Here is a 25955-nt window from a genome sequence, read left to right as displayed (position 1 = left end):
GACGTTCTGAATCCCACGCTGTACACGATTGAAGTGTATGCTGAGCAGAATCCCACTCATCAGAACAGTGATGGCATTGCGCTGTCAGTTCACGACCAATCCTATTTAAGTACACCCCAAAGCATCCATGGCCAGTAAAAACTTGAGCCAGTCGGAAAGTAACCCGCGTTTTCCTTTTAAGCCAATTTCAAAAGACGGAAGAATAGCCTCAACAATGCGTTGCCGCACGCTTTGTGGCTCAAAAAGCCTTTCTCGCCAAATTACAAGAGCGTGTTCATGTTCTTCTCGTTTAATATTTTCTACCGTCTTTACCACCACGTTCTCGCCACCTTGACGCAAGGAGCGGATTCGGTTGTATACCCTAGCATCCATATTCGCTAATTTATCCAGAGGAGGAAAACGAGCTAAAAATGTAGCTGCTTCAAAAGAAATAGTTCGATATCCTCTAACTATACGAATAGCGACTTTGCGCTGCATACTGTAAAATTTTCGTCTATGCCGTTGGACACATGAAAGTCGATCCGACCAAACCGGAGCACCATAGAGAGTCATCGAGCGGATAACTCCAGCGTAAAGGCGGCGGACTTCCTCGCAGGGACCCCCAAGATTTGGCAATATTCTATGGAGCGCACCTACAAATCTCTCAACACGAGGAATCAATCGGCTAAAATGCTCATCGAACCTCCATCGACCGTCTAGTATTAAGCCAAGGTATTTAATGTGGCGATTAATCTGCACCTCCGCGTTACCAACCTGAAGTGACAAAATTGGAGGTTCACTACGACGAGCAAGTTTGTGAAACCAGAGAGCTTCGGTTTTATGAGGTGCTATTTGTAGACCTAACTCATGAATTTTGTTTACTATTCTTGCTACTCCGAGTTCCGCGAGATGTTTGGTCTCCAAAAAGGAATGTCCACATGCAACGACTAGTGTGTCATCTGCATAGCAAATAACATAAACACCCACAGGTAAGCTAACACGAAGGACAACATCATACGCAAGGTTCCAAAGCAGAGGCCCAAGAACAGATCCTTGCGGAACACCACAAGTAACTTCCCTGCTTTCCAATCCATCACGCCCAATAAATTGGATGCGCCTATTATCTAAATAAGAATCAATTATAGCCCGCAGGTAGGAAGGTACTCTGTGATAAATCAGGGCCTCTTTAATTACAGTCCATGGTAACGAGTTAAAAGCATTAACTATATCTAGCTAACGCCACTCCTCCTTGATTCATTATTTGCTCTGTAATTGAGCGCACCTTAAGAATGGCGTCCACTGTTTACCTACCGTGTCGAAAACCATATTGGCAATCTGCTAAATCCGGGCCAACACGGGTTAAATGCGTATTGAGGCGTTCGAAAATTATTCTTTCAAATAATTTGGATCCTTCGTCTAGTAAACATATAGGTCGAAATGCAGACGGGGAGTTGGCTGTTCTACCCTCTTTCTTAACAAGAACTAATTTCGCTTCTTTCCAAACAGATGGAAATATACCAAAATGGAAATAGCTGTCAAAAAGCCTTCTCAGCTTATCACCAAGAACAGTTAAGCTTAACACCCATACATGACCTGGTATTCCATCTGGACCTGGAGCTAAGTTTCATAAGTGGAGTTGAGGAAGTAATAACGCGTAACAAGGTGCCGTCTAACGATGCGGATACACTTAGACAGGATGTTGCCGTTATTCTACGAAAATCCAAGCTGCCGAAATCGAACGTTACTATGGAAGAGCGTCAAGCACTATCGAAACTGCGGGTGATATCTTAGTGCTTAAGGCTGATAAAGGAAATGTCACCGTAATAATGGACTCAGAAGACTATGACAGAAGAATACGGAGTCTGTTGAGTGACACTTCGGTTTACAAACCAATGTCATATAACCCTACTGCCAGAGTGACGAAACGTATACATTCACTCATCAAGGACCATGAAGACCTTTTCGCGGAGGATGTGTTTCAACGGCTCGCAAGACCCAAGTGCGTTCAGCCGCCTAAGTTATACGGTTTGCCAAAAGTACATAAGGTGAGTGTACCGCTGCGCCCTATAGTGAGTCAAATCGATACTCCCACCTATGATTTGGCAAAACACATCGCGTCAGTGCTGCAACCGTTAACAGGTAAGACTGCATCCTTCGTGAAGGACTCTCGTCACTTTGTCGATATCATCAAGACCATGAGAGTGGAACCGGATGAGGTTATGGTGAGTTTTGATGTGGAGTCACTGTTCACCAACGTTCCCATACATGACTGTCTTAATGTCGATGAGATGAAGTTGAGGGAAAACGGTCTGTCTAGTGAGTTCGTCGTTTTACTGAAGAACTCTTTAGAAGGTAACTACTTTCTCTATCGTGGACAATACTACCTCCAGATTGACGGAGTGGCCATGGGTAGCCCAGTGGCACCGGTTATGGCCAACATCTGGATGGAACATTTTGAGCAATCCATAGATATGCAGGCATCCAATGTGAAGCTATGGAAAAGATAATATGTCGACGATGTGTCTTGTATCATGAGAGAAGATAAACAAGACGTAGAACGGCTGTTGAACACCCTGAACTCCATTCATCCTAACATCAACTTCACATATGGAAGACAGACAGATGGTTGGCCTCTCTCGATATCAAAGCAAAGGTGAGAACAGATGGTACCTTGGGCCACACTGTTTACCGAAAACCGACACACATCGATAGGTATCTTCACGCAGATTTGCATCATCATCCGCGACACCTGCAATCCGTGGTGGCTTCGCTGACAAATAGAGCATACGACTTTTGTGACCCTGAACACCTAGACGGTGAACTCTCACACGTTCAGGAGGTACTTAAGCGAAACGGATACAGGAGAACCGAACGACGTCTGAAGCGGCAAGAATGTCAGACTGGTGTTAGCAGAGTACCAGCTTTTATGCCCTACATAAAAGGAGTAACGGATAAAGTTGGAACAGTATTGAAGAAATACTCCATAAAGACTGTATATAGTCCGTACTCCAAAGTAGCTAACCATTTGCGCACGCCAAAGGATGTAATTCCTCTTCAGACACCTGGCGTTTACAAGGTAGATTGTAGCTGCCGTAGTTCATACATCGCAGCTCTCAAGAACCGCCAATTCAACAAATCCGCGATAGCTGAGCACTTGTTGGAAGCAGGAACCAATCACTACTGGATCGAGCTACATCAACCCCGAGTCCTCTCCACAGATTGTCACTATTACTCCAGGATAGTTCGATAAGCGGTTGAAATCAAAAAACATACTAATTTCAACCGTGAAGATGGATACCGTTTATCATCTCCGTGGAATCTTGTCATCAGCAAGTGCAGCCGTCGTTGGCATGACGTAACGCACCAGTGTAAAGACGTCGTTAGTGTTGTGTGTCGAAGTACCGACAACTCCGAACATTGTATACTTAGTCAAAACCAAGTGAGGGTAGGCGTCGAAACTCGCGCCGCAAGGAGACGACGCTTAGCAGCCACATCAGTCAGCTCGTGACCATGGTCGATGTAATTCGATCGAAACGTCGGGCAGCAAATAAGGTATCCTAACCTTTAAATTTTCAATCGCGTGTAAGACCCGTTGCATTATAATATTATAAGATGATATATGTATGTATATTCATAGATTGTTAAAGTTTGAAAAACATATGATGCATATTGTATAGTCATTTCGGTTGCTATTTACATTTTTTAATAGTGAAACAAAAACAAATAAGTTTGGGGAAAGTTGTGTAATGGATTGCAATGCCATCTATCTTTGAAGGGTTCATATAAAAAAATGCACGATCCGCGGTGCTGTTGTAATTTTGTGCCACGTGCTCCTCTACTACTCCACGACCCACGCACACAATTCTCCTTTAATTGCGGTCACCTATATTTTATCCCTTCATCTTATAGATCCAGCGAAGAACTAAAACTTCTGGAAAGGAACCATGATTTTTTTATGTTTAGTTTAGAAGTTATTTTAAAACTCGAGAAAACTTCATAGACACCATAGAAATGCATTATTTCGTCTCAAATGTATGATTTTTCAATTGTTATAAATAAGGTTTTAAAAAGAACTGGTATATCTACTAGTTAAGTAGAAAAAAAAATCAAATAGTCGTAAATAGAAGGAAAAATCAAGTTTGTATGTAAAATTTAAATATTTTTTATTTGATTAGTCTGTATCCGCATTTTTTTTCAGCATGAATAGTTTCATACTATAATATACTATATTGTAAAAAAAATCCAGGTGTGGATAGTGCTAGGTGCTAGTGGTGAGGCGTCATGGAGCCGGTAAAGACCCATGGCGACACATTGCCTCCGCAGGACCTGACCCATTCTGCGGGGGGATGTCCTTCCGGGCCTCGACCGGGGGACTTAATGCTAGGGGGGCATGAGGGCGCCAACCCTCATGTTGGTCAGCGAGTGGCAGGTTATCATTCTACCGAGAATGAAAATACTAGCGCAGCAATGCGTCCCACATATACGACGAATATACCATTGACGTTGACTGGTCTTGAGGTCTTAAAAATATTGGAATCAAATGCTCGGTCGCAAGGCCCGAAAATTCGACCAATAGATTTGGATGTTACTCAACGAACTGAAATAGTCATGAACGCAATTTACCCGAAAGGCATTCCTGCTATTATCAAGAATAGCTTAAAAAATGTTCAAAATACACTGACAAAATTCATAAGCAAATGTGAAAAGAAATACAAGGATTGTCACAGAAAGCAGTCAGTTATTATAAAGAAAAACAATATTTGGCTATCGACTAACTTTGATCTCGGAGTGTTGTTAAAAGAATCTGTCGGTAGCTCTGATGATAAGATGTCGCCAGACATAGAACAACGAGAAACAACTTCCGAATCCACACAAATCATCGCAGAAGTGGAAGAAACTAACATTGGACAAGTAGATGCTCCCTCTACATCCAGAGACACTTTCCGTGCCTCGGAGAGCACGTAAAGCCGTCGGTCCTGCGCCTGACCTCTCACTGGTCGTGTCGGTTATCCGTCCCACCAAACTGTGAGAGTGATGGAATAGAGAGTGTACCTGTGTATTGTGCACACACTTGGACACTATAAACAAAGTTCTGCACAGATGGCCAGTTTCAATGAAACTGACCGCCGTAGCCGTATATCGGCTAGGAGGACATTATTATTATTATTATTATCCAGAGAGATGGAATGCATCACAGAACCACCAAACCCTACTCCTGTTTCATTGGATCCTTCCACTTCTAAGCAATACGAAAGTCTGAGCAATCGTCAGCTGCGCCGCATATCGAAACGTCTTGCAGAAGAGTTAAAAGATCAGCCTGCAGCCAAAATATTAAAAGTTTTCTCTAAAATTGTAACATACGAAGACGGAAATAAACTTAGTAGCAAATCTGCCGTTGATTTCGAGTTTGTCATTAAAGAATGCCTAAAAGCCCCTACTGCAGCAACCACAATCGCAAAAATTATAAAATCAAAGCGAGAAAGTGCACATAAACAACAGTATAGCCCTGATGAAGCTCTTTGTTTAATAGTAGACAGAAAACTTACTGTTGAGGACTATATAACCCTCTATAATGGTATAATGCAAAATCACGAGGACACAATATTTACCCAGTTTATTATAAAGTGCAATCAACGAAAAAAAAATGTTATCCCGACAGCGAAGTTCTAGTAACAGAAAGAGAAACAACAGTGTCTCTCTTCAGCCTGATTATGCACTCATTTCGTCGACTCGTTGAATCATTAGAAGAAAGTATTAACGAGTACTGCAACCAAAAACAAATCGATACAATTTATTGCGTTTTTCAGGGTTTTTGGGGGTTTGACGGCAGTAAGAGACAATCGACGTATAAGCAAAGTTTTGCCAGGCCAGATGGCGATAATGACGAACATAGTATATTTACAACAACTTACATACCTTTAAGAATAAAAACTAACGTCGGTTTCGTACTGTGGTCAAACCCAAACCCTCAATCTTACAGGTTTTGTCGCCCAATCAAGATTCAGTATCGATCTGAATCTAAAGAATTGACTTTGCAAGAAAAAAACCGGGTTGAGGAGGAAACGAAAGATCTCGCATCTATTTATGCCGAAACTAGCGCCGGGATTAATGTCATTGGAGATCCCAAATTATATTTGACCTTAATTGACGGCAAAGTATTTAACGCGATTACAGATACTAAATCTCAATTACGATGCGCGTGTTGCGATGCCACATGTACAGAATTTAATTAACTGGATAAGATTTTTGAGAGGCCAGTTAATTCGGAAGCGCTAAAATATGGTCTAAGCCCGTTGCACGCATGGATTAGAATTTTTGAGTTTCTTCTTCATTTAGGATACAAAAATGACCCGGCAGTGCGAAAATGGAGAGTCTCAAAAAAATCGACTGAAGCCAAGATTGTTGAGGAGCGGAAAACAAGAATCCAAGCTGAAATTTATGCTAAAATGTCTTTGGCAGTCGACGTTGTACGTCCGAATTCAGGAACATCCAATGATGGAAACACAGCCCGCACTGCTTTATCGGACTTACACAGAAAAACATTTGCAAAAATTCTAGGCGTCGAAGAATGGCTTGTGGATGATTTACATGTTATATTAGTGGCGCTGTCAAGTAGTTGTGAAATAGATCCTGAAAAGTTTTATGAATTTTGTGCCAATTTAACTGCAAAATATGTAGAAAAATACGAGTGGTGCTACATGTCAGTTACACTTCACAAAATATTAGCTCACGGAAGTCAAATAATAAAGTTTAGTTCGTTACCAATGGGTATGCTGAGTGAGCAAGCTTCAGAATCTCGTAATAAATTCTGGCGTTATGATAGAGAACACCATACAAGACAATTAAACCGGAAGACAACTGTACTTGACCTATTTCACCGAGCTTTAGAATTTTCAGATCCATTTCTGTCCATGATGTCACTCAGTAGTCGCCAAAAAAATAGCAAGCGATTGGTGCTACTTGAAAAAGTTCTTTGGCTTTTAAAATCACTAACTGAAAATGTTGTGCATCACGAGGACTTATTTAAAGAAACCAAAGATGATGAAAATGTTATTTTACCATCTGAAGAAATTTTAATATCTTCAGATGTTGAAGAGTAAAAAAAAATGGAACGGCTCGCCGGCTTGAACATTATCAATTTTATTTAGTAAAACATCTTCCCAATTGAATAAAATAAAAAAATAGGAATATGCAACTTGACAACCCTATTTCCATAGAAATTCTATAGAAACTTTAGAAATATAATATTTCCGAAGTCCCACTGTTAACTTATTTGCTTTTGTTTTGTGTTGTTAATAACTATATTATGCATGCTCGAAATTAAAATCAGATGCGGAATCGATAGGAATACGGAGAAAACCGCAATTGAATGATAATCGAAAAAAAACGATTTCATTCGACTATTGTACGTAGTAGATGCAATGCCATATCTTTGTATGTAGTTAAATATTGTATTGTTACTGTAATAAAACAATGATTTATGTAAATCATATTATTATTTTGAAATGTACAAATAAAAACAGGTTTTTGCTGACGTCAGCATAACTGTAAATAACTTTAAAACTAAACATAAAAAATCATGGTTCCTTCCCAGAAGTTTTAGTTCTTCGCTGGATCTATAAGATGAAGGGATAAAATATAGGTGACCGCAATTGAAGGAAAATTTCACAGTGTGCCACGGGATAACAGATGAAATGGTGTGTGTCACTGTGTGAATTAAACTCGGGTTCGTATAAAATAATGCACTATGAAATAAAATTGGTATCAAATTATGTAAAAACGTTGCAATAGTCTATAAAGAAATGTTAAAAAAATATTTTGAAACGTAAAAAAATAACAAAAAGTCATATCGAAAAAAGATTGAGTCCGATGAGGTTTGTTTTCACACCAACAGGATCATGTACGGCGTATGTAACCAATACGCCACGGCGAAGCTTGTAATGGATGTCAACATTATCGGACATAATTATGTTACCTGTTTACGATTTCTATTATTTTGCAATTTTCTAGAAATCTAATAAATATTATGCGATAAATAAATAGTATCCCATATGTTGCCCCAATACCTATTCAAAAAAATTGTGCTTGAAATTTTGGCTTCTACGTGTCCTTATGGTCGTAATTGAAACATCAACGTAAGATCGTCGCATGAGCATCGGGGGGCAAGGGGGGTGCGGGGCCGAGCGAGCTCGCGCGCCTCTCTTGCTCCTGTGTACAAGTGCAAGGCGCGGGCGAGTTCAACCAGTATTCTTAGTCAATACATTACAAATATAAATATATCGGTAACAATGAGACATCGCTATTGCGTCGACATTGGTTATAGGTATTTATACATGGGGCCTTCTTTTAAGGTACAAAGAATTTGAACTAACAACACGTATCTTAAAATATTATTATTTCTTATTTTCAAAAAAAATCAGAGAAACGAACCTTAGGCGCCTCAGTGAGCCGTAAACTATAAAATCTCTATCATGCTATACACATATCAGGTATAAACCCACCGACCCGCAAAATTTTAACCAAATCGCTACTGCTTATGATTTTGTACTATTTCCAGTAGCGAGACGCTGATTGGCTGCTGCCGCTGGACGCTGATTGTTCAGCGCGTATTACAATTAGTATGTAGTATGAGGACACCACTTATTTTTTGACTTAACTTTATTTTTATATTTCTATAATGTAGAAAATGCAATAATACATATATTTGGATAGTTTCAAATATCTGCTGGAAACGGTTTCAACGCTACAATAAAAATAAACTTTTTTTTGTAAGAGGGGCCCCCCCTTATTTTTTTACTTTTTTTTTTCTAGGTTATCTGGAAGTAGGTTAGGTTTAGTGGGAATTTTACGATTTTTACCTTCATAATATATCTTTATAACCTTTGAGCTAGCTTAATGAAATTTGGGCTTCTACGTGTCCTTATGGACATAATTGAACACACGTAGTTTCATGTGTTTACATTAAATAGGTTTTGAGTTATGGAGGGGTCAACAGTGGCCCCAAATGGTTCGTGTAATATTACACTTAGCGCTTGTCAGCCAGTTCTTGCTTTGCTTGAACTTGGCTTGACACGCTACCGCGTGTCTAAATACCATCGAAAGCACGGGTATAATCTAGCAAAGCCAATATGGACCCCTCTCTTTCGTCCCTTGCTTTGAGTATGTGCCCCACTACATCAGATAAGGCTGTTGCAGTACTTCGACCCACCCTAAAACCTGATTGGTGATCAGGAAGAATATCGTTTTACTCTAAAAAATCCATAATTTGCAAATACACTACCCGCTCTAGTACTTTTGATAGACAGGGAAGAATGTTGATATGCCTCAGATCGCTTAAGTCCTGAGGATCATTATTTTTAGGGATAGGTCTAATCACCGCACAACGCCATGTGCTGGGAAAGTCCTTGTTAAAATTGACTAGTTAATAATATCAGTTATTGCCTGTAAAGTGGAAGGTAGTGTAAGCATTATCATGTCTATACTGATACCATCAATCCCTTGTGCGTTAGTTTTTATATTTTGTAATATTTTGATAATTATATCCTGATTTATAGGTTTCAAATTAAATTGTGCTGAATTGTGTGGTTCCCTATCCATTTGCATAAAATTTTAAGACCTAATGTAACTTAGCATAATTTCGTTTGGCATAATTATATTTTCGCATAATATGATTACGCATAACAGCTTATATATATAATTTACACATAATTTTTTTTAGCATAATTTACCTTACCATAACAATGATTAAGCATAATATCCTAAAGCATAAATATATTAAGCATAACTTTTCTAAGCATAATATTCTAAAGCATGAATATATTAAGCATAAAGTTCTTAAGCATAACTTTTCCAAGCATAATATCCTAAAGCATAAATTTATTTGCAAACATGCAAGACAGCATGCAAGCAAGCATGCAAGCATGCAGCAGGCAGGGTTTCTGTCACGGCTCCGGCGCTGCGGGCCTTCGGCGGCTCCACGCGTGCTAATTGTCGCAGACGGCTTTCGCTCACCACCGCAGCTCGCTCACAGTCGGCTGCTCCTCAACCCGCGGGCCGCCTCGACCCTACGCGCCTACCCGATTTTAAATAACACTCTAGGGGTAGGACAAACAAGACTACGTGGAGTCACTAACTTTTGTTGAACAGCATCTAACGTTATGCTAATAATCATTAGGCCTACTAACGTTATGCTAATTAACATTAGGCTTACTAACGGTATGCTAATAGTCATTAAGCCTATTAACGTTATGCGAATCAAATTTATGACAAAACAAATTAGTCTTTAAGATGATTATGCCAACATAAAATGTATGCCTAAAAAAATTATGCCGATGTATTATTATGCCAAAACAAATTGTGCCAAAATCGTTATGCCGAAGTATATTAGGACAAAGAACATTATGCAAATAGAAGGGATCCCAATTGTGTCTGTGGAACTCAAAATAAGTTAGTTGGGAAATGTCAATATCCACCCTTCCCGGCACATCTAAGAACGCGTCATCAATCACATCAGGATTATGAAAGTGGTAAGGTAGTCGACTATCATTATGCACCGGCAGTACTTCAGATTTTAGCTTTTTCCATAGCAATTTAGGATCTTGGATGTTGTTGTTTTTGTTAGACTTAAAATACGCCCGTTTCTCATTATCCAGCGCAAATGCAGCCTGATGCTTTAGGTAGTATAGTAATTTTTATGTTGTTCAAGTTTAGTTCTTTTATATTTGTATCTAGCTTGATCTCGTAGCCTAAACGTCAGTTGTACATTATCTGTGATCCACGGAGTCGGTCGGTTTTTAAACGTAGTTTTTTTGAGTGGAGCGTGAAGATCGAACAGTTGGATCACATAAGAATTAAATGTTTGAACCATTGTATTCACATCATTCATGTTACTTATAGCTGACCATGGGAAAGATTCTCTGTCCACAACAAAGTATTCTTCGAGAATATTTTTGATGGGGCGATATATGGCTACCCTAGGTTTTGGTTTAATTGATTTGAATATAGTTTCACACGTTATAAATGAAAGGTGACCAAGCTCGCATATATGACCCACTCAGGGCCGGCCCGCCCTTATAGGCAAACAAGGCAACTGCCTAGGGCGCTCGTATTTGGGGGGCGGCATAGCAATGCGAGCGGCATCACCACTGAGCACGCGGATCGATCAAAAATGGTTCAATCAATCGTACTAGGGTCTTTCTCCGACGGGAATATATTTTTGTATGAGAAAAATCTTATAAACCTAGTGGCACAAGAGGCTATTGATGCTTAAACGATTACTTGATCGTTACTAATGACATATAACTGAGAGCACCATTGTAATACCAAGATCTTCTAAGATATTTAACTTTTTTTTTAAATGCCTGTTGAGAATAATTACCACATGGTTATAATAATGACGATTTGATGAGGATAAATTACTAACTGATGTGAATAATGACAGTGTCCATTTCAATTTGCTTTGAATTGATGAAATAAAACAATAGATAGAAATCAACATAATTATATTTTAACAATAAAATCACAGATTGGTAAAGAACCCAAAAAAAGTCCAATTGTTACATGATTTGGTACAAAATTATAATTTTAATGAATTATATTAGTGACTACTAATAGTATTTTTTTATCATCATTCAATAATACAAAACAAGCAATGTCATTAACATTGCTCGTTTTTTATAGTATTAAACTCACATCACTACACAGTAAACAAACAACATCTTTGTCAACAGTATTATATGAAATATAATTAGGTACTTAACAATATTTACGTAGGTTCTTAGAAAATAATAATATTTGGTATCAAATCATTGGCAAGGTCGCATTAAATTAAACTATATCAGTCAAAGTTATCTCCGATTATATTTTTTTTAATAGGTATATAGAAAACCATATTCTATCCGACCATAAGTCTCAAAAAGATAAAATCAGCATTATAATAGACTCAAACGCCTAGACCGATTTTGATTAAATCTTTTACGTAGGTAGCTTGATTAGAAAAACTCCTTTTATTCCGAATAAATACGGGCTAAGCTGTGAGGCGCAGCTATAATATTTATTAAAGTAAATTACATTTTAGAAGTTGACGGTTTTGGATTTATGTAGGGATCCATGTCAACATTATCAGCTTCTTTTACTGTTATGTCGGAAAGAATGTTAATTTTATATTTATCAGTATTACTGCGTCTAGACTCCTTTTGGTTTAATTTTAATAGTAGAACAACGCTAGACCAATCAATATTTTCGATATGTTCCAGGTTATTATTTGGACCCCCTCGGGGAGTTTCCACCTTGTCGTGGTGAGGGGGCTCAGTAGCCGTGGCAAGCCAGCCACGGTGAAGCTAGGAGGGACTCGACCCGTAAGGCCTGACGTAAGTCGGGTTCGGCTGCCGTCTCTTTTGAGATGGTGGTCGCGAGGAAGAAAACCTCAATAAAAAACTTTAGGTTAGAATGCCCGTGAAACCTGTCCGACCTCACGGTGTAGATAGGGTTACCCAGGTACAGGGGGCTCTGCCTGGGTGGACGGTATATTTCCCCCATACTCGTGGGATCAGTATGAATATTGACAATATAAATAAAAAAGTTTGTGGAGAAGTTGGGGACGTAGTCCTTGTTGTGGACGAGGGAATATTCAGGCGTCCTAAGACGCCTGAAAATACCCAGAGGGTGGAAGGAGGACGCTTAGCGAAAGGGATTCTAGGTCCCGGACGCTTAGTGGAAGACGTTCCAGGTCCCGGACGCCTGTAGTGTTGGGGGCCTCTAGTTCGGGGCAGACGGACCAGCTCACTGAGCTATCCGAGGCTGAGGAGCCTACGTTCTTCAGGCGTCCCTCGATTAGTGACAGCGAGTCGGAAAGGGACGAGGCTGCCTCTTCGGGCGGAGCCTCAATGTTCAGGAGGGGGCGCTAGGTAGCCAGTGAATCAGGCAAAGGCCGAAAGCGGCCAGTATCAGCCATGCGCCAAGAGGCTGAGCCTCTGGCCAAAGTGAGCCCACGCAAGGGTGAGAAAAAGAAGAGAGGGAAAGCGCGATCGTCTCCCGCTAGCGAAGAGAGTGGCCTCAGCTGTGCCGTAACCGGGTCGATGACCGACCTGGACATAGCCCTGAGTGCCGATGAGGGAAATCGCCTCCAATTGGAGCCAGGGCCGTCTGACCGGGAGCTGGAAAAGCTGACCGCGACAGACATCGCCCAACTAATGTTGCGGCACATGGATGCCGTCCGCCATGTTGCGGACCGCTCCAACCTTAAGGGCTCATTTGCTAAGTCCATTAAGGAGGCGGAGAAGGAAGTCCGGCGGGTGGCATCCGAGTTGAGTCGGCGAACCGCCTCGGTCGAGAATGTCGCTTTAAAAGCAGAGAACCATCGCCTTACTCTCAGGGTCGACCTTCTCACCAAGAAGGTGGCGGCCCTGAAGGAGGTGGTGGAGTCCTTGTCGGCTAGTTCTAGGCCGACTGAGGTGACGTCGGAGGGCGATTTCGATCGGAGGTTTGCCGATTTTCGGCTATTCTTAGACGCTCGCTTCGGGGCAATAGAGGCCCGGCTTCCGCCGGAGCCTCGTCTCCGCCCGCCTCTAGCAGCGGACAAAGGGATGGCGCAACCAAAGCCCGCCCCGCAGACTAATGTCGCGTGGGCAATTGTCTCTCCGGCCCCGGCTCCTTCTTCGGCCCCCTCATCTACCACTGAGAGAGATGGCAAGGCCTCCAAGGGCAAGAGCAAAGGCAAGAGAAAGGGGAAGAAGTCAGAGGGGGGAGTTGTACCGACTCCTGCCCCTGCTCCCGGCCCAAGCCAACCTTCTTCGGGCCTTCCGGCGGGCCCACCGCTTCCGCCACCCCTTTCAGAGGGATGGAACGTTGTGGCGCGTAAGCACTCAAAGAAAGGGGCAAAAGCTGCTGCACCGGCGCAGACGCCTATAGCCGCAGTAACCAAGAGTCCTGCAAAGAAACAGGAGAAAGCGGCGGTCGCACTGCGTCCCCCGTCGGCGGCAGCAATAATTTTGACGGTGTCGCAGGATGCCGTCGCGAGAGGCATCACCTACGCTGAAGTGATCGCCAGGGCGAAACAGAACATCGTCCTGGCGGATCACGGCATCAGCGGGATCGCCAAGATCTGCGTCGCCGCGACTGGCGCGCGGAAAATGGAGATCCCCGGGCCAGATGCGGAAAGAAAGGCGGACTCCCTTGCGGGGAAATTGAAAGAGGTCCTGGGGAGTGACGCGATAGTGTCCAGACCCTGTAAGTGTGTGGATATACGAATTTGCGGTCTGGACGACTCTGTAACTCCAGAGGAAGTGGCTCAGGCGATTTCGCGAACCGGAGGCTGCCCAGTGGAAGCAGTGAAGGTTGGCGCGGTCCGCAGCGGACCACGCGGAGAGGGTACGGCCTGGGCAAAATGTCCAATTGGGGCTGCAAAAAAGGTTGCAGATGCCGGAAGGCTACTGGTGGGGTGGGTCTCGGCTCGTATTAGTGTCGCTGAACCCCGCCAAATGCGCTGCTTCCGGTGCCTGGCCGCCGGTCACGCCCAGGCCGTTTGTGATTCTGAGTGTGACCGCAGCGACATCTGCTACCGCTGCGGTCAGGCCGGGCATAAGGCGGGGCAGTGCTCCGCCGCACCGCGCTGCATACTGTGCGTGCAGGCGAAGTTGCCGGCGGAGCACCGTCTTGGGGGTCGATCCTGTAGGGCCCCCAAGCCCAAGAGTAAGGCAGGAAAGGCCTCTCAAAAGACGGGGGGTAAGGCTCCCCAGAACAATATGAATGGCCAGCCGTCACAGGCCGGGGAGGCAATGGAACTTGGCAATTAAATAATGGCCGAGATCCGCCTCCTCCAGGCGAACCTTAACCACTGCGCTGCAGCTCAGGACTTACTTCTCCAGAGTATGGCGCAGTGGTTGATACACGTGGCAGTGGTCTCCGAGCCCTACATGGTTCCCGCCCGTGATAATTGGGTCGGGGACCTAACGGGCACGGCGGCCCTGGTAAGGTTGGCGTCGCACGGCTCGCCACCGTTCGAAAAAGTAGCGAGGGGTCGCGGATGCGTGGCGGCGTCAATGGGATCCGTGACAGTGGTCGCGTGATACTGCTCTCCGAACTGTGTCCCGTCTGACTTTGAGCGATTCCTTCAAGAGGTGTCGAGGCTCGTCAGATGGGCACACCCCTCCCCCGTTCTCGTGGCTGGGGATTTCAACGCCAAGTCTGTGGCGTGGGGATCTCCGGCAACTAATGCCAGGGGTCAGGCGTTGGAAGAATGGGCTGTATCGCTTGGGTTGGTTCTGACCAACCGGGGCTCGGTAAACACGTGCGTGCGTCAACAGGGCAGCTCGATAGTGGACCTCACGTTCACTAGCGCCACCCTGGCACGCCGTGTCCAGGACTGGAGCGTGCTAGAGGAGGTTGAGACGGCATCCGACCACCGGTATATCCGGTATCGGATTCAGCCTTCTCCGGCCGCTCCGAACAGTCCGGGTCGGGCCCCGGGTGGGGCCGGCCCGCGGTGGGTGCTGGGACGTCTCGACCGAGAGCTGCTGGTCGAGGCGGTCTTGGTGCAGTCCTGGAGTCCAGCGCCTGAGGGTCCGGTGGACGTGGAGGTAGAGGCTGAGTGGCTCGTGGACGCGATGTCACGCGTATGCGACGCGTCCATGCCGCGGGCCCGCCCCTGCCTCCCCAGACGTCAGGTGTATTAGTGGTCACCGGAGATCGCGTAGATTCGACAGAACTGCGTGATCGCCAGACGTCGATACGCCCGAAGCCGGCGTCGTCGCCGCAACGAAGCCCGCGAGGCCGAGTTATATGCCGCCTATAGGGACTGTCGTAGAGCCCTTTCGGCGGCTATTGTGGAGGCGAAACACAAGGCCTGGGAAGAGTTCCTGGACACGTTAGACCGGGACCCCTGGGGGCGGCCCTACAGGATGGTGCGTGCCAAACTGCGCCCCTGGGAGCCCCCAGTGACGGAGAGTCTCCAACCCGAGTTTCTGGAACAGGTAGTAGCAGGCCTGTTTCCAGACCGGGGGGAACATCCTCCCCCGTTTGCGGTTGCGGCGGCGGTGGATTCGGGGAGCAGTAGCAGCAGTGAGGAGTTTGAGGAAGCAGTCGCGCCCGAAGTCACCTTGGACGAGTTGCACCGGGCGGTGGACAGGCTGAAGGGCCGTAACACCGCTCCGGGGCCCGACGGAATTCCCGGACGGGCATGGGCATTGGCTCTGCCCAACGCGCTCGAATCCAGGGTGACATGGCTGTTCTCCTCGTGCCTGGCACAGGGTCATTTTCCCCGTAGGTGGAAGACGGGAAAATTGACCCTGATCAAGAAGAGACGCCCGCCAGAATCTGCGTCGGCATTTCGTCCCATCGTCTTGCTCGATGAGGCGGGCAAGCTCTTTGAGCGCCTTTTGGCAGCTCGTCTCACCGAGCACTTAATGGGACCGGGACCGGACCTCTGTGACTCGCAGTTTGGGTTTCGCCGGGGCCGGTCCACCATTGACGCGATCTCGCGGGTGAGATCCCTGATTGGGGACGCAGTGAAAGGGCGAGGGGTGGTCGTGGCGGTGTCTCTTGACATCGCCAACGCCTTTAACTCGCTTGCCTCGAGCTGCATCCTCGCTGCGCTCAGCCACCACCGCGTGCCGGAGTACCTGCGGAGAGTGTTAACATCTTATCTCTCCGACAGGTCCGTAGCGTATCCCACGCGGGACGGGTGGCGCCAGAGGATCGTCAAGTGCGGTGTTCCACAGGGGTCGGTACTTGGTCCGACGCTGTGGAACATCGGCTACGATTGGGTGCTGCGGGAACCACTCGTGGCGGGGGTCGACGTGACTTGTTACGCCAACGATACCCTCGTCACGGCCCGCGGCAATACATACCCAGAGGCGGCTCTCTTGGCCACGACCGGCGTCGCCGAAGTCGTCAGCCGTATTCGGCGCCTGGGACTCGTGGTTGCCCTAGACAAATCCGAGGCCATTTGTTTTCATGGGCCTCGGCAGGCGCCGCCGGTCGGAGCGCAGCTAGTGGTGGGCGGAGTTTCCATCAGCGTTGGTAGGTCGATACCTAGGCATCGTCCTCGACAGCAGGTGGAACTTTCGGGAGCACTTCCTTCGCCTTGCACCCAAACTTGTTGGAGCTGCTGGGGCACTGGGAAGATTGCTTCCGAACCTGAGGGGGCCCTCGGGTGCATGCCGCCGGCTTTACACCGGCGTTGTGCGCTCGATGGCTCTTTACGGGGCGCCCATCTGGGTGGATGCCCTGAATCGCCGGAACACTGCGGTCCTTCAGAGACCGCAACGAGTGATGGCGAACAGGGCCATACGGGGATACGTGACCGTCAGCTTTGGAGCGGCATGTGTCCTCGCCGGGACTCCCCCATGGGACCTCGAGGCTCGTGCCTTGGCGGAACGTTACCGTCAGGCGAGAGCAGAGAAGATCACGGGGACCGGATTACTGCCAACGGGGGCACTCGCACGGCGTGAGTGCCGCGACGAGATCCTCCGGCAGTGGTCCGAGCGGTTGGTAGAGCCAAGCGCCGGTGTTTTGACCATCGGCGCTATCCGACCGGTCCTGGATCGATGGGTCAACACGGGTCGATGACCTTCCGGCTGACGCAGGTCCTCTCCGGGCACGGTTGCTTCGGGAGATACCTGTGCCGGATCGGCAGGGAGTCGACGATGGCTTGCCATCACTGCGGCTGTGCCGAGGACACGGCGGAACACACACTCGCCGTGTGCTCGGCGTGGTCGGAGCCGCGCGCGACGCTTGTTGACGCCATCGGAGCCGATTTGTCACTCTCGACCGTGTGCCGGGCCATGGTCGACAGTGGCGAGGCATGGAGCGCCATGGTCACCTTCTGTGAGGAGGTGATCAAGCGCAAGGAGGAAGCGGAGCGGGTCAGGGAGCTCGATCCCCTCGCTGACCCAAACCGCCGACGCCGCGTCGGGCGCAGGCGGGTGGCGCATCTGCGCCGCCTTCCTCCTTAAGTGGAACCTCCGGGTGACGGAATTGGGACTTCCGCCGCCCACAGGAGAGGTGAGGTTCCCAAGATAGGTGATGGGCGGGTGGTGTCACGTCCATCGTCTATGGTGTTTGATGCCGTCACTATCCACCCAGGCGGCATCACCCAAGGTAGGGCCCCCCTACAGGGGGCGAGCCGCGCATGGCGTGCGTCTTGCGGTACTAGCTTATTGCGGTTATCCCGGCGCACGTCTTTGCGGAAGCGGTTGGACACTCGTCAGGTTTTTAGTGGGCTCTACGGCGGACCACATACCCCGTTTGCGCAGTCCCAGTGCGGCGGGGACCTAGCCGGTGGGTCGACCTTTTACAGCGACCCCGATTGGTTTCCCTGACGAAAAACAAAAAAAAAGGTTATTATTTGGAATGCGTCCTATGTCATATCCATGAATACACATTTTATCAGCATTACAATCGAAACAACTCATTTTTCTTAAAATTGTTTGTGGAACTGTAACATCCCATAGAACTTGATATTCGGAAAGGGTTCCCTTGAAAGATTTCAGATTTTTAGGAACTAATTGGTCTTTAGCAATTATATCACGTTCTTCCACTTTCATAATAGTAACATTGTCTACTGATCTGAGTAACAATTCATAAAACTGACAAAATGTGCCAATGTCTTCACCGAAAACTACCATGCGATCAGCGGTCCTTTTAAGGACAGCTGCTACTCCATCAGGAGCACCCTTTCCGTGCCCGGCTTCCGAATAGTTCCAAGTAATTTTAATGATTTGAGGAAAATCCTCTCGTATCTGGCTAATTATATAAAACATGTATTTGTTGCGGTACTGCGATGATGGAGAATCTGACAAGAAGTGTAAAGTATCCAAGAAGGGATTTACATGAAGAACATGCTGTACTAGGGGCACGAGGTGAGCCCATATGGCTGGTGCATCAATGCGCAGACAATCAGATATCGTACACACAGAAATTGGAGTAACCGAGTCAGTAGAAAAGTTGTGAGTATAAGCAACAGAAGTATGCAAAGAAATTTGCTGACGGCTGCCGCCGAAATGAAAAGATTGAACCTCGGCAGCAAACTTTACAGAAAAGTCTACGTGAAGACAGGCTTCCTGAAGAGTAAGATTCAATTTAAGAGTTTTAATAGATCTGTACTGCGAAAAAATTTTGTAAACTTGATTAAAAAATGATTTAATACATGAGCATTGTGTAAGCCTTTAATCAGTAATTCCATATTGGTGTGTCTAGAACAAAGGCAAGTATCTCTATTATTAGGCTTTGGAAAAACTGTCCAAAACGGACGAAGCTTACAAAAATAAGAGTAGTTTATTTTTATGTTAACCTCCGACAGAAATTTTCGGTATAGTATTTTTAACGGCGCGTTAAGGAAACGTTTCTGCATCTTGATTTTGTTTCTGGTAATAAATTGCTTCTTGCCGGCACAAACAGTGCTATTTGAATCGTCGTTATAAAACTTTTGGACTTTCTTTTCTAACCACGTTTGTCCTTTTTGCATGCATAGAGTAGATAATTTTAACTTTCGAATTGAATTATTTGTATCTTTCTTATCCTTCTGTTGATGTTCTCTAAGTTTTTAATTAGTCTTGCTATAGTTTTCCTTTGACTGTCTATTTTCTTCTTATATTTGTTAATAATACTTACTAATACCTTTTTCTTTTTATTTTCATTATATCTTACTCTTCTTATGGCTTTTTTCACAGGTTCTGATTGTTGATGTAAAGGATTGTCTGTATGTTCTGTTCGACTGATTCGTAACTCTTCTGTTGGCTCTATAATTACTGCATCAAACTGTATCTCCTTTTCTACGCTGCTATTTTGACGTCTTCTGTAGCTGTTTTAATCATATGTATTTTAGTAGTGTGTATATATACCATATATCATCTATTGTAATCTTAGAATACTAAAAAAGAATCTATACCTTTTGGAATTTTCTTTCCATTTCTTTCTTTGTTCACGCTGGGCACGCGGTGATAATTTAGCAATAGCCTTTATTTTGCCCTCCTCTTTATTTTTCTTATATTTTTGACGACGTTTCTCTTGCTCTAAGGCCAGCAATTCAGGGTCGTTTTTAATTTCTGGATATCTCCGCTTTTGACACAATCTCTGTTGAGCTTTCCGTTTTAATTCTGAAGCCTGGGTCTTAGGCATTGTGAATATTGATCTAAAACAATAAATATGATTACATAGCCATTATTTGACTAACTTATCAAAAAATAAATCTATCCAAATCATAAGCACCGTCATTATTGCAAACATTTGTCATTACTAGAAAGGCAAAAATCATTATTCTAATACTCTCGTCATTATTCTTAACAAACTTTTTAAGGACAATGATGTTAGCAATAATGACGTATTCAGTAAAACGTGTCGTAACCTGTCCGGAATAAATGTCTGTGCGATAGATAATCTAAATTAAAAATAGTATTCATAAAGTTGTATTTTGATAAACTACATAAAAAAAGGACAATGACTTTCTAAATAACACATTTAAGAGAACAGAGTTTAGACTTACCTCGAGCGTTTTCCAATGCGTCCACACTCTCCAAAGTACGCGGCCGAACTGAGGGGCTGCGCAGGGAACTCGATGCGTACAAAATATGGGCAGATCGTAGTTCACGAACAGAGATATATTGAAAACCATTTCAGTTTTGTTAATGACGCTTTCTTTGTCATTTTTAACTGACGTGTTTTATTTGAGGACTCAGTTATTACATTATACTGTTAGGATTTTAAAAGAATAGAACTTACTAAACTACTTTGCATTAAAAACAAATTGATTTAATTGCTCCTGAATATTTTTCGAGTACCGAAATCCAAGATCACCTGCATCGGACACACGCGATAATGACGTTTTCAACACATTTTCGTCTATATTTATATTAATTTACATTATATGTTTTTTTTTCGTATGTGGAAAGTTGTATTAATAGTATCCGACTCAACAGACGTTGACTTTCATATTTCGATTAAATGTAGTAAGCGACAATGTGGCTGGAAACGTTTTATCCTCAACTTTAAGGCGCTTCTAAACGGGCTATATTTTCCTGCAATATGTGGCTGCAACATAGTGGCCGGACACATTGCGAGCAACTCCAGCCATACTACGCAATATTGCAGCAATGTCTCAGACACATAGCCACACATCTATACTTAATACTTAATATATATTATATTATATATTTATATATAATATATATATATATTATATATTATATATATATATAATATTATAAAGCTGAAGAGTTTGTTTGTTTGTTTGTTTGTTTGAACGCGCTAATCTCAGGAACTACTGGTCCGATTTGAAAAATTCTTTCTGTAATAGATAGCCCATTTATCGAGGACGGCTATAGGCTATATATCATCACGCTGAGACCAATAGGTGCAGAGTAGCAATAAAAAATGTTACAAAAACGGGGAAAATTTTGACCCATTCTCTCTTATGTGACGCAAGCAAAGTTGCGCGGGTCAGCTAGTTTTTGATATTGCAGTTGTAGGATTAGGTATGCTACCTATCCCACCACTAAGCCGGGAATTGATTCAGCTACTAAGCAGCACTGTGCTTGATGATTATAGGTGATTGTGGATGATAATTAATAGATAACGCAAAATGATTTATATTATTATGATTTGATGAATGAATTTAATGTAACTAAAGATGAATATAAAAATACAATTAATGAAAGCGGAGCAATAAGCAAGTTAAAAGAATTTATACAGAGCAACGCGTAGCTAGAAGGACGGCGAAGAAGTGGCCGCTGTCCGGCGCCCGAGGCCCTGCGCACGCGCCGAAGGACGAACAGCGGTCAAACTTGCGGCACGTGTAAGCATCTAAGTTGTAAACAACTGTTGGCCCAAGTTGCATAAGCGGAGCGGGTAGCGGGCGATCTTGACGCGATGTTCGCTGATGGTTGTCGTGGTGGTTGATCGCCACACTTTGAATGGCCGATATTGTTTTGATAGGTTGCCGGACGATCGCTGAGCTACCGATTTTACTGCAATGTTGCCCAGCCAGTTTTATTGTTGTTTCAGTCGCTCACTCTTGTTATGATATAGTGCATCCTTTTCTACGCAATTTATATTTATTTTATCACTAGCTGACCCGCGCAACTTCACTTGCGTCACATAAGAGAGAATGGGTCAAAATTTCCCCCGTTTTTGTAACATTTTTCATCGCTACTCCGCTCCTATTGGTCGTAGCGTGATGAAATATAGCCTATAGCCTTCCTCGATAAATGGACTATCTAACACCGAAAGAATTTTTCAAATCGGACCAGTAGTTCCTGAGATTAGCGCGTTCAAACAAACAAACAAACAAACAAACAAACAAACAAACAAACAAACAAACAAACAATCAAACAAACAAACTCTTCAGCTTTATAAGCCTTTATTATAATCCTTCAGCCTATTGGCGTAAGGTCGAATCCACTGTCTCTGCTTTTTCATTTTAGATTTTTTAAACGATATAGGCTGCTGCGACGAGTGTCGCAGCAGCCTATATCGTTTTATGAGAAAATTCCATGTAGGTATATAGGCTGAAGATTTCATCAGCCATTGCTGCCGGTTTGTGTGGCCCGTTTAGGAGTCTGCATCATGCTCCATACTATTTGCAGACACATTGCAACACATTACTCGGCCATCGTAGCCATAAAATATTTTTGTGATGGCCGAGCAATAAGTTGCAAATAGTGCAGCCACATATTGCAGGAAAATATGGCCCGTTTAGAAGCTCCTTTAAAGAAAGACCCACTAACGCGCGACAGACGTGCGGCGCGACCGCGCATCGCAACTCGCGGAGCGCGCCGCCGCCGTCCCGTTCCCCGCCGCCCCCCCACGCATGCCATCGCGACCAGGCGCCAGTCGCTGTCGCGTCGTCCGCGCACTCTTAACTATCTCATGTGTTCTCCGTCAACTCTATGCGCTAAGTGAATTCCTCGGACTCTCATTGTGAATAATAATATAATAATTGCAATCATCTACAGGCTGCAAGTAAGTAATTCGTGAAGTTATTATTTATTTAGAATAATAATTAAGTTTTTATTAATATAATTTATGTCTAATGTCCATATATACAGTAGGCATGCATTTTTCGAGTGTAATGACATCTGAAAGATGTATAAGCTTAGCGAGTATTATGAAATCTTTAGATCCTACATCTTGAGTGGAGTGAGTTTAAATTGAACCTACTTAGATGGGTTACACACGTTATCACACGTACCACTTCCAAAAAGTGCAGTGCTTAAATGGAGCGGACGGTGTAGTCGGGGTGGGTTTTTAAATTAAATGCGCTTTTGTATCACGGATTTTTTTTTCGCTTAACACAAGTAACATAACTGTAGGTACTTCAAAACTCTCCATTACTCTTACGTCAATCTCTCAGCCAATCACAGATTGTTTATGGCCGGCGCGTTTCGGATACGCGCTACGGTGAATAACACGTAGGCGGGACACCTCGGGCTTTGCGCTCATGGCGCCTAGATGTATCCACTATAACGGATAATGGTTGAAATTGATATAACACAAATGTCTTTTTTATCTGTTCCAGTCATTTCTTGAGACATGGCAGATGACAAAAAAAAATTCTGGAGCACAATTTCGTAAGAGAAAATTAGAGAAACAATTATCGTTAGCAAACCAAACAGACTCGTTCAAGAAGTATCTTCGTCCAAATCTTCAAGAACCGCAACCATCAGGCAGCAATACAAATGATGATATGAAAGAAGACAACCAATCCCACCACAGGAAGCTGTGCTACAGAAGGTCCCGCTTTATTTTCAGCAAGAGAAAATACTCCACAACAGCGTGAAATAACCAAACAACCACAACCATGCAAAAGTACGAATGATGATATAGGGGAAGACACTAATAAATCCTCCCACAGAAATTGTCTCATTTTAAACTTCAGTGACCCTGCAACATGGGGTGTCTCTACTGATCATCTGCGGCAAATCCTCGTCAAACACGGGCCACCGGCCAGATCAAGTGAAAAATATCGAATTTCCATTAGAGAACCAGCGAAGAAAGTTTTCTACAGTGCATTATAAGAGAAAACTAGTCAATGGTGAACGTGTGCCTCGTTCATGACTGCAATATTCAGCTTCAAAGGATTCTGTGTTCTGTTTCTGTTGTAAGCTGTTTTCTACAGATGAAAAATCCGCTCTATGCAACAAAGGTGCAAATGACTGGAAGAATATTTCATATGTCGGAGCAAGGCGTGATGTGTGGGGTTTGTATCCTGACATTTCACTTCTGATATCGGAGGCATATGGGGTACCTCGCTATCAGATTGGTCAGTCATGGCGAATAGTCCAAAATAATACGCACTAGACTTAGCTCACTGGTGTATTTGTCCATTACAATGATCACAGTACAAAAATAGACTAGGATTTAACCGATCTAGCTGGATGCAATATAATTATAATTATAAATATAATTAAAAAAAATTGCGGATCTTAAGTTTGTTGCTTCACTTGTCGTGTGGCATAATAGTTTGTTCGAAATTCATTTGACTACCAAAGTTCTTCAATCCCAGGAATTTTACGTCAATACCGTTACAAATGCTCTTCTAAAAACGAAAACATTTCTTGAAAGCTGCAGAAGTGATTTGGGATTAGAAAAAATGCTAGTAGAAGCTAAAGAAATATCAGAAGAAATAAATATTGAAGCATCATGCGCATCAGAAACGAAGCCAGTGCGCTTAAGAAAAAAGAAAAGACAGTTAAGCTATGAAGCGGAACATGAGCCAATATGTGATGCGAAAGACCAGTTTAAAATATTTTTTTATTTTGCTGTGCTAGATACTGCAGTAAATTCAGTTGATGAGGGATTTAATCAGCTAAAAAATATTAGTCATGTGTTTAGATTTCTCTACAATACAACGTTCATGAGATGCAAAATAAAACTTCCAAAGTTGTTCTGGAACACTGCATAAAGTTGGAAGAATCTCTTAGTAATGGAAACTCTAAGGATATTGATGCAACTGAGTTTTGCAGTGATTTACAAGCTATTGCAAGAAGAGTACCAAATAACACTGCGCCACAAGACGTTTTAAATTATGTTTGTGCACATGGGCTTCTAGATAGCGTACCTAATTTAGTAACAGCAATAAGGGTATTGTTCACACTTCCCGTGTCTGTGGCCAGTGGAGAGCGCAGTTTTTCTAAACTTAAACTGATTAAAACATATTTTCGGTCCACAATGACTCAAGAAAGGCTTGTGGACTTATCAACTCTATCTATAGAGCAAGAAATTGCTGAAAAAAATGATTTATTTATTTATTATTAAAGGCATGTCAACAGTATGAACACAAACATTTGAAAAAACATAAAAAATGAAATAAATGGGCGTGTGCTATACCTATTAGAGACATGCACAGCATTTAATATAACTGACATACAAATATTACAAACTAAATATTAAAAAACTTAAATCTAAAACTTAATTTGGTTTCCCTAATGAGATCCATTAACAATTAACTTAAATTAAATAAGAATATTATTTTATAAATATAGATATTGGAAGAGAGTTATTTTTTAAGATTATTAATTATTTTAGACCGTAAACGTGTGGGATGGTCGTGAAAGAGGTCTAGGACGAGTAAACGCCAATATTCGTTGTATGTCGATGTCAATCTAGCAATTGGTGCACGGGAACCAAGGTTTGTTCTGCATGCGGGGACTTGGAAGTAATGTTGACACTTTCTTCGGGCGTTCAGTTTAGGGACCGACAATGTAATGCGCTCAAGGAGCCCTCCGCAACAAGACATACCTTTCACTAATTTCTGCAAGAACATTAGATCTAGCAGTCTTCGCCTATGTTGGAGGGTGTTCATTCCAAAGTAAGCTAGTCTTTCTTCGTATGAACATCTGTGGCTGATGCCAGGACTGACGAATGCTAAGTGCCGGGTGAAAGACCGTTGAATAGACTCAATACGCTGCGTATGCACAGCATATTGAGGGTTCCAGATAACACTACCGAATTCTAAAGTACTTCTCACCAGTAGTGCATTGTAT

General features: G+C 43.6%; 4 protein-coding genes across 4 annotated transcripts; 3 read left to right on the top strand and 1 right to left on the bottom strand.

The window, feature by feature from the left end:
• The first annotated feature begins 1805 nt into the window (after positions 1-1805).
• LOC142985903 (uncharacterized) lies at positions 1806-2486 on the top strand. The gene has a single exon (XM_076134145.1). It carries the CDS (start codon positions 1806-1808, stop codon positions 2484-2486), a length of 681 nt encoding a protein of 226 aa, XP_075990260.1.
• Positions 2487-12929: 10443 nt separating this feature from the next.
• On the top strand, positions 12930-14771 carry LOC142985902 (uncharacterized). Its single transcript, XM_076134143.1, has one exon. The coding sequence runs from the start codon at positions 12930-12932 to the stop codon at positions 14769-14771; it is 1842 nt and encodes a 613-aa protein (XP_075990258.1).
• A 3-nt stretch (positions 14772-14774) lies between these two features.
• LOC142985901 (uncharacterized) lies at positions 14775-15650 on the top strand. The gene is made up of 2 exons (XM_076134142.1): positions 14775-14945; positions 15096-15650. Exons 1-2 carry the CDS (start codon positions 14775-14777, stop codon positions 15648-15650), a joined length of 726 nt encoding a protein of 241 aa, XP_075990257.1.
• A 192-nt stretch (positions 15651-15842) lies between these two features.
• Positions 15843-20094, bottom strand: LOC142985900 (uncharacterized). The gene is made up of 3 exons (XM_076134141.1): positions 19902-20094; positions 18332-19099; positions 15843-16072 (listed from the first exon to the last, which is right to left on the bottom strand). The coding sequence occupies exons 1-3, from the start codon at positions 20092-20094 to the stop codon at positions 15843-15845; spliced, it is 1191 nt and encodes a 396-aa protein (XP_075990256.1).
• Positions 20095-25955: the final 5861 nt, after the last annotated feature.

The sequence above is a fragment of the Anticarsia gemmatalis genome, chromosome W (genome assembly GCF_050436995.1).
Source record: "Anticarsia gemmatalis isolate Benzon Research Colony breed Stoneville strain chromosome W, ilAntGemm2 primary, whole genome shotgun sequence".
NCBI lineage: Eukaryota > Metazoa > Arthropoda > Insecta > Lepidoptera > Erebidae > Anticarsia > Anticarsia gemmatalis.
Note: the sequence above shows the minus strand (reverse complement) of the source record. Positions and strands in the feature narration are given on the sequence as shown.

Bases quoted from the DNA above. Each gene is read 5' to 3' on its own strand.
- LOC142985903 (XM_076134145.1), top strand. From the start codon at position 1,806: ATGGACTCAGAAGACTATGACAGAAGAATACGGAGTCTGTTGAGTGAC.
- LOC142985902 (XM_076134143.1), top strand. From the start codon at position 12,930: ATGCGCCAAGAGGCTGAGCCTCTGGCCAAAGTGAGCCCACGCAAGGGT.
- LOC142985901 (XM_076134142.1), top strand. From the start codon at position 14,775: ATGGCCGAGATCCGCCTCCTCCAGGCGAACCTTAACCACTGCGCTGCA. The intron at 14,946-15,095 runs GTAAGGTTGGCG...TTCCTTCAAGAG, and splicing joins TAACGGGCACGGCGGCCCTG to GTGTCGAGGCTCGTCAGATG.
- LOC142985900 (XM_076134141.1), bottom strand. From the start codon at position 20,094: ATGCCTAAGACCCAGGCTTCAGAATTAAAACGGAAAGCTCAACAGAGA. The intron at 19,100-19,901 runs GTGAACAAAGAA...TTTTTAATCAAG, and splicing joins ATTATCACCGCGTGCCCAGC to TTTACAAAATTTTTTCGCAG. The intron at 16,073-18,331 runs GCATTCCAAATA...AACTCGTCCAAG, and splicing joins TCATGGATATGACATAGGAC to GTGACTTCGGGCGCGACTGC.